Source organism: Myotis daubentonii, chromosome 4, assembly GCF_963259705.1.
Source record: "Myotis daubentonii chromosome 4, mMyoDau2.1, whole genome shotgun sequence".
NCBI lineage: Eukaryota > Metazoa > Chordata > Mammalia > Chiroptera > Vespertilionidae > Myotis > Myotis daubentonii.
Genome location: NC_081843.1, coordinates 110,431,610 through 110,448,003, shown reverse-complemented (window position 1 = coordinate 110,448,003; position 16,394 = coordinate 110,431,610). Strand labels below are relative to the sequence as shown.

The 16,394-nt window shown below is 38.0% G+C and overlaps 1 protein-coding gene across 1 annotated transcript in view; it reads left to right on the top strand.

Moving 5' to 3' along the window:
* Positions 1 to 16,394, top strand: part of WDR70 (WD repeat domain 70) — a 209,626-nt gene that overhangs the window by 102,779 nt on the left and 90,453 nt on the right. The window contains exon 10 of the mRNA XM_059694917.1: positions 14,720 to 14,894. Within this exon, the coding sequence (XP_059550900.1) occupies positions 14,720 to 14,894 (175 nt within the window). The remainder of the gene's footprint in view (positions 1 to 14,719; positions 14,895 to 16,394) is intronic.

Sequence of the window (16,394 nt, the reverse complement as noted above, 5' to 3'; positions counted from 1 at the left end):
CCTCTGTAGTAATAAGCAGTGGCAGATACCTTCAACAACTAAGATACTACAAAACCCACAGGCCGGCCGACCTGCTTTGGCTCAGTGGCTAGAACGTCGGCCTGCGGACTGAAGGGTCCTGGATTTGATTCGGTCAAGGGCACATGCCCAGGTTGTGGGCTTGATACCAAGTATCTTTCTCTCCCCTCTCCCTTCCTCTCTGAAATCAATAAAAACATACTAAAAAAACACAACAATACAAAAAACAAAACCCCCAGGCCGAATGAGCACTCCATTCTTGAAGTCACGCCTTAGGTTTCTCCTCTGGATATAAAACCAAAACATTATTTTTGAGTCATAAGTAAACAGAGGACTAAAACATTGCCATTTCTGGATATTAACAAGAGATGCTTGGTGTCTACATCAGTTGGGCAGGTGGAGAATGGGTATCATCATACATGTGGATACCACACTACAACTTTTATTATGGTACACAAAAATACAACCTGAATCCATGGTCTCGGGAGCATGCTTATCTATAGATACACATGTTAGATTTTATAATAGTACTCAGAGGAAGAATGGGTTTCACTTTACAGAGTTGTGTTCTGCTTACAGAATTTTAAGAATAACTTGTATAACTTGATGCTCCTTTGTGAAATAAATGAAAGCTACACTGTTTAGCTATCACAGACTAGGCCCTGATAAGAAGCTCTAATAATATAATTAGGTTCTGAGGTATTTTTCATGCTAGATTAGCTTCCATGTTAGTCCCCCAAAGATGCATTGTATTGCTGAGTGTTTCATGTTTTTGTTTTCCACTGAGTTTGAACAGGCCGTTTTGTCCATGCCTATAGAAGACTTTTCATGGCTCCCAGTTATCATGCCTGGCTTGTGTAATTGGGTAGTCATCAGAAAAAAAGAGGGGGGGGGGATTTTTTTTTAACCTTTGAAAGTGATATCCTTTTCAGCCTTGGCAGGTCTCAGTGTTCTATCTTTGTCTCTCAAATCCACATCGGAAATGCTAAGAGTTCCCGTACTGGACTTAGGAGAGGTCGTTGTCAGGAGGATCCTGTAGCACTTTTCAGAAATTAGAGGGTCATCCAGCGAAACTAGGCCACATAGTCTCAGGATCAAGTGCACCCATAATATCACTTGGATTTGAAGACCTGCATGCTTTTAAGCTTATCTGTAATTTGGTCTGGTTTCTATTGACCTATTCAAGCCCAGCATAGTTTCTGTGGTTGCTGAAAAAATACTAATATCAGTTTGCAGGTATGAAAGTATTTTTCCATTTTAATCTAATTTTTTTCTAGTAGGTGCCAGGCTTGTGTGTATTTGCCATAAGAATGTCTCATTTAGCCCTACTCACCCACTCACCTGGCTCCTATAGTACAAGGGTACAGTGAGGGATTACATCAGTGTTTTTTTTGAGAATTTGATCTGTTTGTGGCAGGTGTTTAGGAAGTGAATCCATGGCCTGGTCCTTTTCCTGAATTCTATAAATACAGGTTTTTATGTATATTTAAAAGATGTGACTTGGGCTTAGCTCTTGTTTATTTTAATTGAATCCTTCACCAGTGATACATTGGACTGTCCCATTACTTTTCAAGTCTGTTGACAGCCCTCCAAACAGAATGTTCTGGAGTGAAACACTGATCTCTGAAATCAGTGGGAATGGTACCACAATAAGTTAGTGGTGTAGTAGAAATCTTTTAACCTGTGGTTCCTATCATGGAAAGCTTTTACAATACGCGCCTCTGCCTATAACATACTGTTATTTAACTCCTTGCTGAATCAGAATCGTCATTATGAATATCATGTACTGAATGGTACTCACACGTAGGTGCATGTGTAGGGCCAAATAGTGTGTGCGCGACTGACTGTAAAAAGGACCTTGATTTTTTCTCTCTCTGTATCTGTGCTTCTTGCAATGTGACTCTGCAGAGGTAGAGTTTATTTACTTACTTCTCGAATCTGGGCTGACCTTGTAACTTGCTTTGGCTAATAGATATGGGAGAGGTGATGGTGGATCAAAAATGAGGCTAAGCCACAAGAGGTCTTACACGTTTCTGCGCTTGGAATCCTGTTTAGCTGCCATGAGAATTAGCCTGGGCTGACCTGCTGGCTGAGTCCCCATCACACCTGTCACTGCGTCCAAGAGCCAGCCAACCACAATGTATACGAGGGAGGCCATTCCCGATAAGCCAGCCAGTCTTGGCTGACCTATCAGACTATCGCAAAATCATGAGAAAGCACAAAATGCCACAAAATGGAATTGCCAGTTGACCTGTAGAGTTAAGAATGAGGCATGCTCATTGTTTTAAGCCCTTGGGTTGGAGTAGTTTGTTATGCAACAGTGTCTAACTTGTGTGCATGTTGGTCTTAGAACATGTTTCTTTAGGGGGAAAAGCTTCAGACATCAATTTACTTTCTGGTCAGTTGTTGCTGTCTCAGCAAGTTATCTTGAATGATATTTCTGCAAAATTCATGAATCAGGGACAGGGCAGCTGATTTCCATTGCTGTTGGCTACTCCCAAGTGTCTGTTGAATAGAATTACCATCTTTCAAATAATTTTTTCATTGTTTTTGTTGTCCTTTTACTCTAGTATTTCACATATTATCTGTTCTGTTGACATTATTAGAAGGGCAACCCAGAGAAGTCCCCTGTCATCATACATCCATTTTTCAATCTGTGTGCTCAGTGTTTTGATGAAGAATGTTAAGAATTTCCTCTTCATTTGTTTAGTGATAACACAAATAGATTTTGAACATTATACTATAGAAAAGCACTGTGCCAAGCATGGGCTTTTGTGAGCGAACAGTCTAGGAAAACTGACCAGTAAACAACAAAATACAGTAGTTCCCCCTTATCCACAGTCACTTTCTATGGTTTCATTTACCTGCAGTTTCATTTACCCGAGAGAACTAATGAATGAATCTCAGGGCACGGATATTTGTCCGTTGTGTTCACTGCTGAGTTTCTAGCACCTAGTGTTCCGCCTGTCACTAGAGCCACAATCCATGTTGATTGAATGGAAGGAGAAGGGAGGAAGGGAGAGAAGAAAGGAAGGAAATTTTAGAATATATTCATGACTGGAAGAGCAAAGAAAAGGAACACCCAGAGATTTGATTGTAGTCTGAAAGGAATATTTGAATCTTAGTGTATTAGCATTTATGTTTCATTGCTGTGAATAATCCAACATAGAGCTTTCAAGGGCCTGGGCACTACAGTGGAACTGTTGTGGTAGACAGCAGCCTCACAAACAAGTTCCCCAGCATCTTATAGTTCATTCTTCTTTAGAAGATCAACTCTGCTTTGTCTTCATAGTTTCTTCTCTTTTGTATTTCCATAACAATCCATTTTAATTTGCTTGTCCTTGAATTTTCAGATAATATACTTAAAATTATTGGATTTTATTTTATCTCACTGATTCTTTAGAGGCCATGCTTTTCTTCTTGGAAAAATATTTGCTTCTCAAGAATTCTTACCTTACCTGTTGTATGCCCAAGATAGTATATAACTTTGTAAAGGTATGGATATGACAATATCTCCAGAAACTCAAATAATCCTGATAGCAACATATGTCCTAGTGAAACTGCTTTGTAAGTTTATTATCTCTTTAATGAGTTCATTTAATTTTCTCGCTGCCCTGTTTTTAATTTCCCACTCACCACATGTGAGACAGATTAATGTAGTTTATTTAGAGGCCTTATTGCCAAGCAGCCAGGGAAAGCTTCTTTGCTTACATTCTGGTTCACCCCCTTTGTCTTTGTCTCAGCCCCTGTTGTGTCCCATCTGCTTAGCACACCCCGGCTGTGGCTCATTTCCATTCATCTGGGTCAGGAAGTAAGGGGACCTTTAAGTCAGCCTGGGTATCACCGGCCAGAGCTGTGGGTCCAGCACAGTTAAAGACTGGAAACTTTTGCTTTGTTTTTCCTAGGAACTGATACAATTACTCTCGTGACTGTGAATTTATATTTTCTTTCTGAAATGCCCCTCACTGAATTCTAGAAGTTCTAACTTTCAGAATATAGAAGCACTCACCTCAGAGGACTAGCCTGTTGCCACACTCCCCATGACTTCATCGCTCTTCACATTAAATTCTCATCATCACACTGGTGATTTTTTTTGCTCTTTGGCTGATGACTTGACTCAGTTTTTCTTTGAGAGTCTAAATTGGTCTAGGGCAGATCCTACTTTGGGAAGTAGAAAGAATTAAATTTTCTCCTGGCTCTGTAGCTAATATACCCATGAATTAGGAAAATAACTTAAAAACACACACACACACACACACTCCAATTACCAACATTCAAAAATAGCACTATTTATTTTTTCTGTTGGTTTGTTAATTCATCTATTTAGTTTTATGCATCTTATATCATTCGAAAAAATAGTTCAAAGAAGCTCAAAATAATAATAGTAACACACATTATAAAAAAGAAAAAAAGCATCCAAGACCATGAGAAAGTAAGGGTGAAGGGATAAGGTTAGTTCACAAAAAATTATTAGGAGCTGGTTTTGTTACACAGTGGGTAAAGTTAGGTTGTAGATTTAGTTCGAAACTTGCAAATAACCAGAGCAAAGATGGAGACATGCTCAGTTGAGAGTCCCAGAGTCCTCAAGATGAAAACATAGAGGTTTTCTTTTCAAAAGAGCATAAAAGATAAAAGTTTTCCAGAGGCCTCATACAGATTGCACTGGTTGACGTAGACAGCATCCTTTCAATAAACACAGCAGTAAATTTACAGTAATTGGGTATTTACTGTACACAAGGCACTATGCTAAGTGCTTTATGTATATTTTCATAATCAATTCCTTAAAATAACTGTGAAGTAATTATTTCAGAGGAGGAAACAGGCTCTGAGAGGCTGACTTGTCCACAGTCATGGAAAGAGGGGAGAGAGGGTTTAAACAGGCAAATCTGACTTCATTGTCCTCACCCTTATTTATTTTTCTGGACTCTACTCCTGTTACTATTTTTTTGTTGCACCCTTCAATGTAAGTCAAGGGCAGAACCAAAACATGTAATTCAAGAAAAATCATTCTCAGAGGGGACCATGCAATGCAGTCTAAATCTACAGCCAGCTCTCTGAAGATCCTACTTGGGCCAGGGGTAAGATTTGGATGACCTACAGCCATGTTCTTAACCTTCTTGAATCTCTTTGATGATGTAGGGGAAGTTACAGACGTTTTCTTCAAAAGGTTCACATATGAATTCTCATAGACAGCGCAAGACCTCCCCACAAAAACAGTCTAAGATGTAGAGTCAAGTGGCCATGAGCTCTGATAAGTGTTAGGTGTGCTAAATGGGAAGAAATTCTTTTGCATTAACTGGCTGTTCAATATTAGATGGCTTATCCCCTCTTAAGTCATAGGCCAGTCATAAGCCAGTTCTATCTTCTTAAATTTCACTAGATTCTAAATTCCAGATCTCATGTAAAGGCTGTAGGGCCAGAGAGCATTTGGGGACTTGCTGAGTTTCAGCCTCTGTTTTCAGCATGGGGTGCCCTGGTGTGTGACACTTCTCTGGCGTGGTCCCCAGCAGTGCCTTTTCTCAGCCACCCTGCTCCTGGTGGCAAAATGCTACTTCGTTCCCCCTGCCCTGCTGATCCTAGTAGTTCATAGCCCCTGTGCAATCTTTTAAACTATGTGTGGCGAGTTTTAAAACGTTTCCTGGATTCACCTTATTTATTTCCCTGTTTGATCTTGGTGCATCAGCTGCTGCTGATCTGTCTATATGTTCTTTCTCTTCCCCTCCACACAGAAAATCTATCCCCTCACTGTATTTTTAAAGAGTGTCTAACAGGCTTATCCAGGGGGAACTGCCTGCTTGTGAACACGTATGATAGGTCTGGAAGTACAGGGCAGTGAAGGATGGGGAACAGAAGACAGGTGTTTAATAAATGGGATTCCTCATCCTTGTGTCCTTGTCAAAGTGTTTTCTTATTGATATCTTCATTGGAAGAGAAAAATTGTTACTTATTTTATTGAATAGCGAGGACTTCATGTCTGTAACATAATATATTTTATAACAGCGAGATTTTCAAAGTCACTGCTTTTCTCTAAAAGATGCAAAATACAAATACTGTTCAGCCTTATTTTGCATTAGTTTCATAAATATGGAAATTTTGCAGTATTCTTTCTCAGGTAAAAGTATTACTCAAACCATCAATATGTATGGCATCCAAAATTGTTGTGACCTTACCTGTGTTCATGGGTTCATGTGATGACTGAAGCTTGAGTAGGTAGTAGGCATGGCAGTTGATTATTCCACTTACGTGAATATTGACATTTGTTACTTCACCCTTTTGCACTTTAGTTTTCCTCTGTAAAGTAGAAATAATAGGATTTTCTTCATAGAGTTGTGAGGATTGAGTGATAGAGTGCTTAGAATAGTGCTATTTTCATTATGAGCACATACATATCAGCTATTATGATTATTAGTTCAAATCTTAGCTTTAATTCAGATTATTAGTTCAGTATTCAGAATTCATTAGCAAACACATCTTGGCAGTCATGATTTCTGGAAATAATCCTGCAAGTACAAGAGCTCGGCTGTGGATGACTTAGTTAGAGATATGGAAAAGGTTCACTATTTTTAGTATAAACTTCTCAAGTAATGTTGACTTCACTGCTCAACTCTATGACTTGATTAACATTGTTTAACTTTTAGGTCAGGAAAAACCATTCTCTTTCAAGAGAAGAATATTTATCTCATTTTCAAATTCGCACTGAATCACTCTTGGCACATACATTTTATCTTTTAGAATCTGTTTTGCAGATGTGGAGCCCGCTGCTGTAAGACTTGCTGGTTGAGTGAAAGTTTCATATATACATTGCATTTCAGAGACATTAAAAAAAAAGAATAAAGCTGCAATCTTGGAGAATAATGGCTCCATCCTTCAGTGGCTTGTTGGAAAGCCTGCCTGCACCTGCTAATATCCCAGGAGAAGTTGGTCCAGAAATACTACTGAGCCCTGGCAGCACCCGGGTAAAGGGTGGGTGGAGGCAGATTTCTATAAGATTCGTCATACCCACCTTTTCCTGTGCTGGCTTCCCTAATCTCTCTCCCTTTCCCCCGTATCTCCTCCTTTTCCACCTCTACCCACTGTGCTCTGTCTTGCTCTTGTCAGGAGGTAGTAATTACTTCCTAACATAAATTAAAACAGTCATCTGTAATTATAGACACATTACACCTTTCTCCTCGTTTTAAGGCCAAGTTCACATATGATTTCTTATCTTGATATGTGTTGTAAGAGTAATTCCGTGAGTTACTTGCTTTATGCCCCAGGTGGATTCATGGTGAATTTCCTGCTCCCCATCAAGTATACATAGAAAGGCAGCTGGAGAATTATAGAATCCTCCGGCCTGTTCTCAGTGCCCTCTCCACTAGAGCTGATTTCCATCAATGATCTCTTCCCGTTCACTTTCAGTTGGTCAGGAATAGGCCCTATTAGAAGTACTTGATCTTTCCGATTTCAATTTCATTTTCTATTTTCTCAGATTCTCCCTTTATGTTAATAACAGCATCATTCTCCTTTGTCCAGGACCTGTGTCAGTGACACTGTCTTTCTCTCTTCTTGGTTCCATACTCTGCAGCCACGGGCCAAGCCCTTTTACTGGAGCACCAGTCCAGGCTGACTTTGGGGCACACTGCATCTTCTATACAATTTCTAGGATTCATGTGCAGAATCTCAACTCTCCCCAAAATAAACACATCTCTGGAATCATTTCCATATCTTTCCAGATGAGCTACCTCTTTCTTTTTTCTGGGTGCTGCCTCATGACCTGATGACATTTCCCCTCAGTTTTTCTCCTCCATTAGATTATGTGTTGGAGAACAGGCACCTTTGTATCCCCAAGTATCTACCAAGATAGCTCGCCTACAAAAAGTATTTAATATATACCAGGTATGTGTTGAATTGTTGCCCTGTGGCTTATTGCTTGTATGTTATTTCCACCAACCAATCTGTGATTTCTGGGGAGGCAGAGGCCCTGTCCTACTCAATCTTTGTTTCCTCAGAGCCAGGAACAGTGCTCATGATTTTGAAAAGTGTTTTGGAGCAAATGCTTTTTTTTAATTGATATTTTTTAGAGAGAGGAAGGGGACACACACACACACACACACACACACACACAGAGAATTAGAGATAGAGATAGAAATAGATAGAGAGAGAAAGAGAAAGATGTGAGAGATGCATGAGCGAAATATTGATCGGTTGCTTCCCACAGATGCCCTAACCAGGGATTGGAACTGCAACCTTGGTATGTGCCCTGATTTGTAATCGAGCCTGCCACCTTTTAGTGTATGGGACAATGCTCCAACCAACTGAGCCACACCATCCAGGGCTAGAGCAAATTATTTTGAAGAATATTTTAGGAGAACTCAAGAGTAGAGCAGTACTGAGAGAGAGAGATAGATAATGATATGTATTATAAATATGTATGTATTTAATTATATATATTTAATTATATACATGGGCTATGGGATTTTAATTTTATTAAAAGCCTATTATGTGTGCAAAACAATGCTAGGTATTGAGAGAATAAAAGGAGTCAAAATGGGTATCTGTGGATGGTTTGAATTGGCATTGTAGAAGGTAAGGTGTATGGAGGTCTCTATTCATTCTTTTGAAATACTTGTGAAGCATTTTTGCCATAAGTCTGAGCAGAACCATTCTCAGCATCTCTGTGGGCGTTCTCTTAAAACACTCTGGTGCATTTCCCATGAGCTTCATGTAGGTTAAAATAAAAGGGGTTAAAGGGAAAAAAAGGAACCTACTGCCTCAACATATTTGGTTATACATCTGAGTTTTCCCTTCCCTCCCTCCCTCCTTCTCTCCTTTCCCCTTCCTGTACTTAAGGTCACTTATTGAGATATAAATATGTATATTATATATTTATAATACACAACTTTTAAGGAGTACAACATCTGACATCTGGTATAGAGGTTTTTTTGTTTTTTTATTATTGCTTAAAGTATTACAAAAAGTATTACATATGTCTCCTTTTTTTTCCCCCCCGCCCTTGACAATCCCCTGGCCTCCCCTACCCCCCAGTGTCATATGTCCATTGGTTATGCTTATATGCATGCATACAAGTCCTTTGGTTGATCTCTCACATCCCCCGACCTGGAAAAAATTACCCTTGCACCCACTGCCTTCTCCCTGAGGTTGGATGGAATGTTTGATGCTTCTGTGTCTCTGGATCTATTTTAATTCATCAGTTTATGTTGTTTATTATATTCCATATCTGAGTGAGATCATGTGATATTTATCTTTCTCTGACTGGCTTATTTTGCTTAGCATAATGCTCTCCAGTTCCATCCATGCTGCTGCAAATGGTAAGAATTCCTTCTTTTTTATAGCAGCGTAGTATTCCATTGTGTAGATGTACCACAGTTTTCTAATCCACTCATCTGCTGATGGGCATTTAGGCTGTTTCCAAATCTTAGCTATTGTAAATTGTGCTGCTATGAACATAGGGGTGCATATACCCTTTCTGATTGGTGTTTCTGGTTTCTTGGGATATATTCCTAGAAGTGGTATTACTGGGTCAAATGGGAGTTCCATTTTTAAATTTTTGAGAAAAGGCTATACTGTTGTTTGATTTGTTGGTGATAGCCATTCTGACAGGTGTGAGATGGTACCTCATTGTCGTTTTGAATTGCATCTCTCGGATGATTAGTGACTTTGAGCATGTTTTCACATGTCTCTTGGCTTTCTGAATGTCCTCTTTTGAAAAGTGTCTATTTAGGTCCTTTGCCCATTTTTTGATTGGGTTGTTTGTCTTTCTTTTGTTAAGGTGTATGAGTTCCCTGTAAATGTTGGAGATTAAACCCTTATCGGAGATAACATTGGTCAATATGTTCTCCCAAGCAGTGGGCTTTTTTGTTGTTTTGTTGATGGTTTCTTTTGCTGTGCAGAAGCTTTTTATTTGATGTAGTCCCATTTGTTTATTTTCTCCTTAGTGTCCATTGTCCTGGGCTAGAGTTTTAATTGAATGTTGGTAGGAACCTGTTGAGTCTTCACCTGCAGTGGTCCAGGAGGTCACTTGGACTAGCACTCTGTGTCATTCAGGACTCTTCACTTCTTAATCTATACACCAGGCCCTGATCTCGTGTCTTGTGTGACTTAATGAAATAAAAGTTTTAAAAAGTGTTTTGTAAAGAGCTTTATGTTATTTGGTTTGTAAGAGCACGGAGTAATTTTTGTCTAATAAGAATATTGGTGTATATTTTAAATTGGGAATTTTTTCTACTTCCATTTAATGGACTTCTTCATCTGAGGTTTCCTAAAGTGGTCCTCAGAAATGTTTAATTACTGATGGTCATTCTAGGAATTTAATGAGACTTTCGGCTATAGAGATTCCAGCTGAAACTAGAAGAGACTGGGGGCAGTTAAAGGATGTTTAGTATATTTACAGAGTTGCGCAACCATCTAATTTACAACATTTCTATCACCCCAAAAGGAAACCATCTTCAGTCGTTCCCCATGCTTACCCCCGTCGTAGGCAACCACTAATCTGCTTTCTGTCTATATATTTGCCTCATATGGACATTTCAGATAAATGGGATCATATAATATGTGGCCTTTTGTGTCTAGCTTCTTTAACTTAGCAGAATGTAGTTTGAGGTTCATCCATGTGACAGTGGGTAGTGGGTTGAATGGCAGCTCCCCAAAAGATATTTCCATATCAAATTCCTGGAACCTGTGAACGGTTCCCTGCTCGGGAAGGATCTTGGCAGAGAGGTCTTATCCAGGTGGGCCCTAAACACAGTGCCAGTATTCTTACAGGAGATGGAACAGGAGAAGACACACAGCGAAGGCCACGTAAAGATCGAGGCAGAGCTTGCAGTGACGTGATGAGAAGCCAAGGAAACCAAGCCCTGCTGACAGGCACCGAAACTGGAAGAGGCAGGAGGGTTGTCCCCCAGAGCCTGGGAGTGTGAAAGAATAAATTTCTGTTGTTTGAGGCCACCCAGTTTGTAGTTCTTTGTTATGGCAGCCTCAGTTACATGTGTGTGTATTACTTTTTTTATTGCCAGTTTTCCATTGTATGGCAGCTTGGTATTTTGTTTATCCATCCATCACTTAATGTACATTGGGGCTATTATGTACAATGCATCTCGGAACTTCATGTTCAAGTCGTTGCATGGGGATATGTTTTCAGTTCTCTTGGGTGGAAACCTAGGAGTGGAATTGCTAAGTCACGTAGTGAATCTGTATTACAAAACTGCCAAACTGTTCTCCAAAGCGGTTCTACCATTTTACATTCCTACCAATAATGTATGAGGGTTCCAGTCTCTTCCTCACCAACACTTACTATTGTCTGTCTTTTTATTATACTAGTAGCTATCCAGTGGGTATAAAGTGTTATTACATTGTAATTTTGATTTGCATGTATTTTCTTAATAATAGGTAATGTCAAATATCTTTTCATGAGCTTAATGGGCATTTGTGTACATTCTTTAGTGAAACTTATATTTAAATCTTTTGCCCATTTAAAAAATTGCATCACTTAGCTTTTTATTAAATGATGCAAGTTCTTTAGATATTCTAGATAACCATTCCATTATCATTATATGATTTATAAATATTTCCTCCAAGTCTATGTCTTGTCTTTAAACTTTCTTCATTGTATCTTTTGAAGCAGATAAATTTTTAATTTTGACAATATCCAACTTATCTTTTTTTTTAAAAATCATTTGTGCTTCTGATGCTGCATCTACGAAATCATTTCCTAATCCAAGGTCATGTTTTAAGAGTTTTACCTCTATATCTATGGTCCATTTTAAGTTAATATTTGTATGATGTGAAGTAAAGACCACATTCACCTTTTTTGCATATAGATATCTAGTTGTATCGGCCACATTTTTTGAAAAACACACACACACACACATACACACACACACATTCTTTTTCCATTGAATTGTTATGGTATCTGTTGAAAACCAGTTGGCCATAATGTAAGAGCACAAGTGGTATTTATTGTAGCATTCATTCCCTACTCTGATGCTAGATTTCAGAGGGCCTAATTTTCGTAATTGTAAGTTTATAGCATTAGTACCAAATCTGTTTCTTTTAAGTGCGACTGTATTCTTATTGCAATTACTCAGTGGGTGCATGAGAATTATGTATGTTTATAAAGATTATTGTGGGTTTATATTGAAGCTAGATTATTTCCCCCATTTTTGTGGAACCTTAATATCTTAGTATTTGGACATTTTTGAAAAGAAGTTTGTCTTGTTGGATTTGTTCTGCCAAGAGAGCCAGCCAGTTTCAGACTGTTCCACCACTCACGCTGCTTGTGTAGTCTTTCGAGGAAAAATTAAACCAAGATCTCTTAAGTGATTTCCATGCAAAATTAATGCTTCCCTTGACTTCTGCCAAATGCTGTGATGCATTTATGCAGCAGATGCCAGAAAGTTTAGAACTTGTATTTGGAAAGAATTCAGAATTTTAAGACAGAAAGCATTTGTGCCTGGGGCAATATAACGACCCACCTGTGTTTTTTCTTGTCTTCGGTGTGTTTTCATTGTGTTTCCAGAACAGCCCAGTCAGATACTTCTTCTATTTTCAAATCATTTTTATAAAACGGTTTTAATTTTACAAGACCAGATCTCCCTTCAAGTTTCAAAATATGTGTTCCGTAACAGAAAATGTTTTGACAGATACCTACTGGCCTTGTACTTTAGCATCCATTTTTGAAGACAAAGACTCAGAGAATCAGAGCCATACAATATAGTGTAATTAGTCACCATCAGATTCTGCCTAAATTTATATTGTGTACATTTATATGCCACATTAGCTGCTTTCTTTTCTTCTGTTATTTGATAACCAGCTCAACCTGTTACTATACAATTGAAATAAATGGTACATACTTAGTGTTGGGTTTATTAGCTTTAATATCTTATTTATGGTCTGAGAGGAAGAGAGAAAGGAACGAGTATTTATTGAGTGCCTACTGTGTTCCAAGTGCTGTCCTGGACACGTTTACATCCCTAATCTCATTTAATCCTCATAACTCCTCATTGTGGCAGTGTTATTCCAGTTTTAGAGATGAAGAACATTAAACAAGCATGATAATGACAATGATATTTGTGTGTGGTCTTTCATATCATAATTCTAAAGTATCAGCTGACTTTTGGAGATGTTCAGTTATAAAAAAGGAGAAACCATAATAATTTATCCTCCCGGTTGCAGAGCTGACTGTAGAAAGAAAAGGCACACAAGTTATTTCTCAATGTTTTGCGCATATTAACTGTGGGAGGCATAGTGACCTGAGATAGGAGACAAGTAAGCAAGACAGAATATGTTCAGCAAGGGTAAGGTTTGAATGTTCAGATACAAATGTTACAAAACAGTGGATATTTACATGCAGAAAAAGTACCACATGTAAAACAGCCCAAGTGCCCATCAGTAGATGAGTGGGTACATTTACAAAGTGGAATACTATGTGGCTGTAAAAAAGAAGGAGCTCCTACCCTTTGTGTCAGCATGGAGGGACCTGGAGATTATTATGCTAATAAGCAAAACAAGCTGGTGGAGAATGACAGCTATCACATGATCTCACTCCTATGTGGAATCTAATGAATAAAATAAACTGACGAGCAAAATAGGTCCAGAGGCATATATGCATGGAACAGACTGACAAATCTCAGTGGGAAGTGGGGAGGGGACAGGAAGAGATTAACCAAAGAACTTATCTACATGTATGCATAACCCCTGGACACAGACAATAGTGTGGGGAAGGCTTGGGGTAAGGTGTATGTATGTAAATTTGTTCATAAAATTCTTTTCTTATCCTTTTAATGTTGTTAAGCTCTATAATGATATATCCTCTCTTTCATTCAATATTTGATATTGTCTACATTGCTGTTTTTTTTCCCCCATCAATTTTGCTAGCGATTTGTTAATTTTATTGAACTTCTCAGAGAGCCAGCTTTTGGCTTCTCCACTGTTTTTCTGTTTTCTATTTTATTCCTTTGTACTCTCATTTTTATTATATCCTTCCTTCTGCTTGCTTTGGATTTAATTTTCTCTATTTTTAGTTTCTTAAGGTTGAATGGTAGGTCATTGATTTGAGGTATTTTTTTCTAATATGTACAGTTAATGCTGTATTTCTCTCTGTATCCTGTAGTAACTGAATACCATGAATTTTGATATACTATATTTTAAAATCTGTTGTATTCTGTTCCCACCCTAGCTCTAGACTGCTGTTGCTTGTTACTTAGTGAAAACTCAGGGGCTGATAGCTTGGTTTTTACTCCTCCCCAAGGGGCATGAGGTCTTTGCCTGGGACATAGAGCAGGCCATCATTCTTTGTTAATGACCTGTTTTTTTCAGTGTGCTTTCTAGTGTATGTTACAAAATGGTGCATTAACACATATAAGTAATTCAGAAAGTAATGTGTGTATATGTAGGTGGTGTAGTTTTACTGATCAGAGTGTATCAGTCAGGACTGTGTGGAGGCCACTGCCTTAGAGGGTCAGAACGAATCTAATAGATGTGAAGTAGAATTTGCCATTTGCTCTTTGATTTGACAACAACACGGTTCACCTTATTGCAGAGAGTAACCTCATTTATAACTGGAGAATGTTTCACAGAGCACATTTCATTTAAAAATATTTATTACATTTACATGCTTAAAAGTTGAAGCAGTCTATATGGGCGTTTTGTGTTTTGAACTCCTTTCTTTTTGGTACATGACAGTCTCCTTATTTTTTTTTTTTAGGACTGTGAGGACATGGGAAGTTGAAAATCCAAAGAAACAAAAAAGTGTGTTTAAACCACGGACGATGCAGGGTAAAAAAGTGATTCCCACCACATGCACATACAGTAGAGATGGAAACCTCATAGCAGCTGCCTGCCAGAACGGAAGCATACAGATCTGGGACCGGAATCTGACGGTGAGTCAAGGACATTTAAGTCCGTTTTTCTTAGAAGAAAACCACCTTATATATAAGATAAATGTTAAAATGTTATGAAGATCAGTTTCCTGAGTTTAGCCCTAATTTAAACTTCAGTGTTAGTTGACAAAACATTGGAACTTTTGCAGTAAACAGCATTTCAGCAAATATACCAGCTTAGTATTTTCTAATGTGTATTAAATTTTGTTTTTAAAATAAATTAGGTTGTTTGGTATAAAAATTAAGAAGCACAGTGCAGTTTATTATACAGCATTTAAATGTAAATGATTTTGAAAATGAAGGATTTGATGGTAATGTAAAGCAAGGCTAAGCAGAGAGCTAGAAAATACCCTTTAAAAGATTTAAGAAAATTGTGAAATGTCCAAGATGATACAGCCATTGTTTTGCAGTTATTTCTGTAGTAATTTAAAAAATATTTTGACTTAATATTCCATTTGAATAGGTTTTAGATTTTTCCTTTACAGTTTAGGTCATTATTAGAATAAATACAATTTGAATTGGAGAGGATCATAGAATTTTATAATCATAGAAATAATGAATATAAAAGACTTCGACTAATTTTGTGAATTACCAATAAGCTTTAAAAAGGGCTTTATATGCCTGGCTGGTGTGGCTCAGTGGTTGAGGGTCGACCTATGAACCAGGAGGTCACGGTTCAATTCTTGGTCAGGGCACAGGCCTGAGTTGTGGGCTCTATCCCCAGTAGGAGGTGGGCAGGAAGCAGCTTATCCATGATTCTCTCTCATTGATGTTTTTATTTCTCCCTCTCCCTCTCCCTCTCCCTTCTTCTCTGAAATCAATAAAAATACATTTAAAAAAGGAGGGGTGTTTGTATATGTGGTAAAATCAGAACTTTTGATAAGTAGAATGATTCTACATTACTAATGTTAAAATGAAAATCTAGACTAATGTTATAGTAACAATTTGGTTCTTTTTTTTTTTTCAACAGTGATTAGTTTTATTTTATTTTTTATTTTAAAACTTTATTGTTGAAAGTATTACATATACCCCCTCTATCCACCACTGACTCCTTCTAGCCCGCCCCCCGCACCAGGTCTTTACCACCTTCTTGTCTGTGTCCATGGGTTCTGGTCTACTTATTAATTCAGTAAATTTTTATTAAGTACCTACTATATGGCAGGCACTATTCTAGGCACTAGAAATATTGCAGATTAGCCAAAATTCCTGGCCCTTGCTGTGTAGCGTAGTTGGTTAAAGTGTTGTCCAAATCAGTGTTTCTCTCTCTCTCAAAACCAATCAGTTAAAAAATTAAAAAAATAATTCCTGCCCTCGTGGGAATTACATTCTAGTTCTTTTTAAAAATTATGAAAATAATGTCTTTCAAATAAAACATTTACATTTTGAAAGGGGTCCCAGGAAAGTAGTCATCTTTTCAGGCACAAGAGTTAAAGTTAGTTTTCTAGGAATAAGGTAAAAAGTAATGGCAGTGAAAAAAGAACCCATGTTTATAATGCCAGA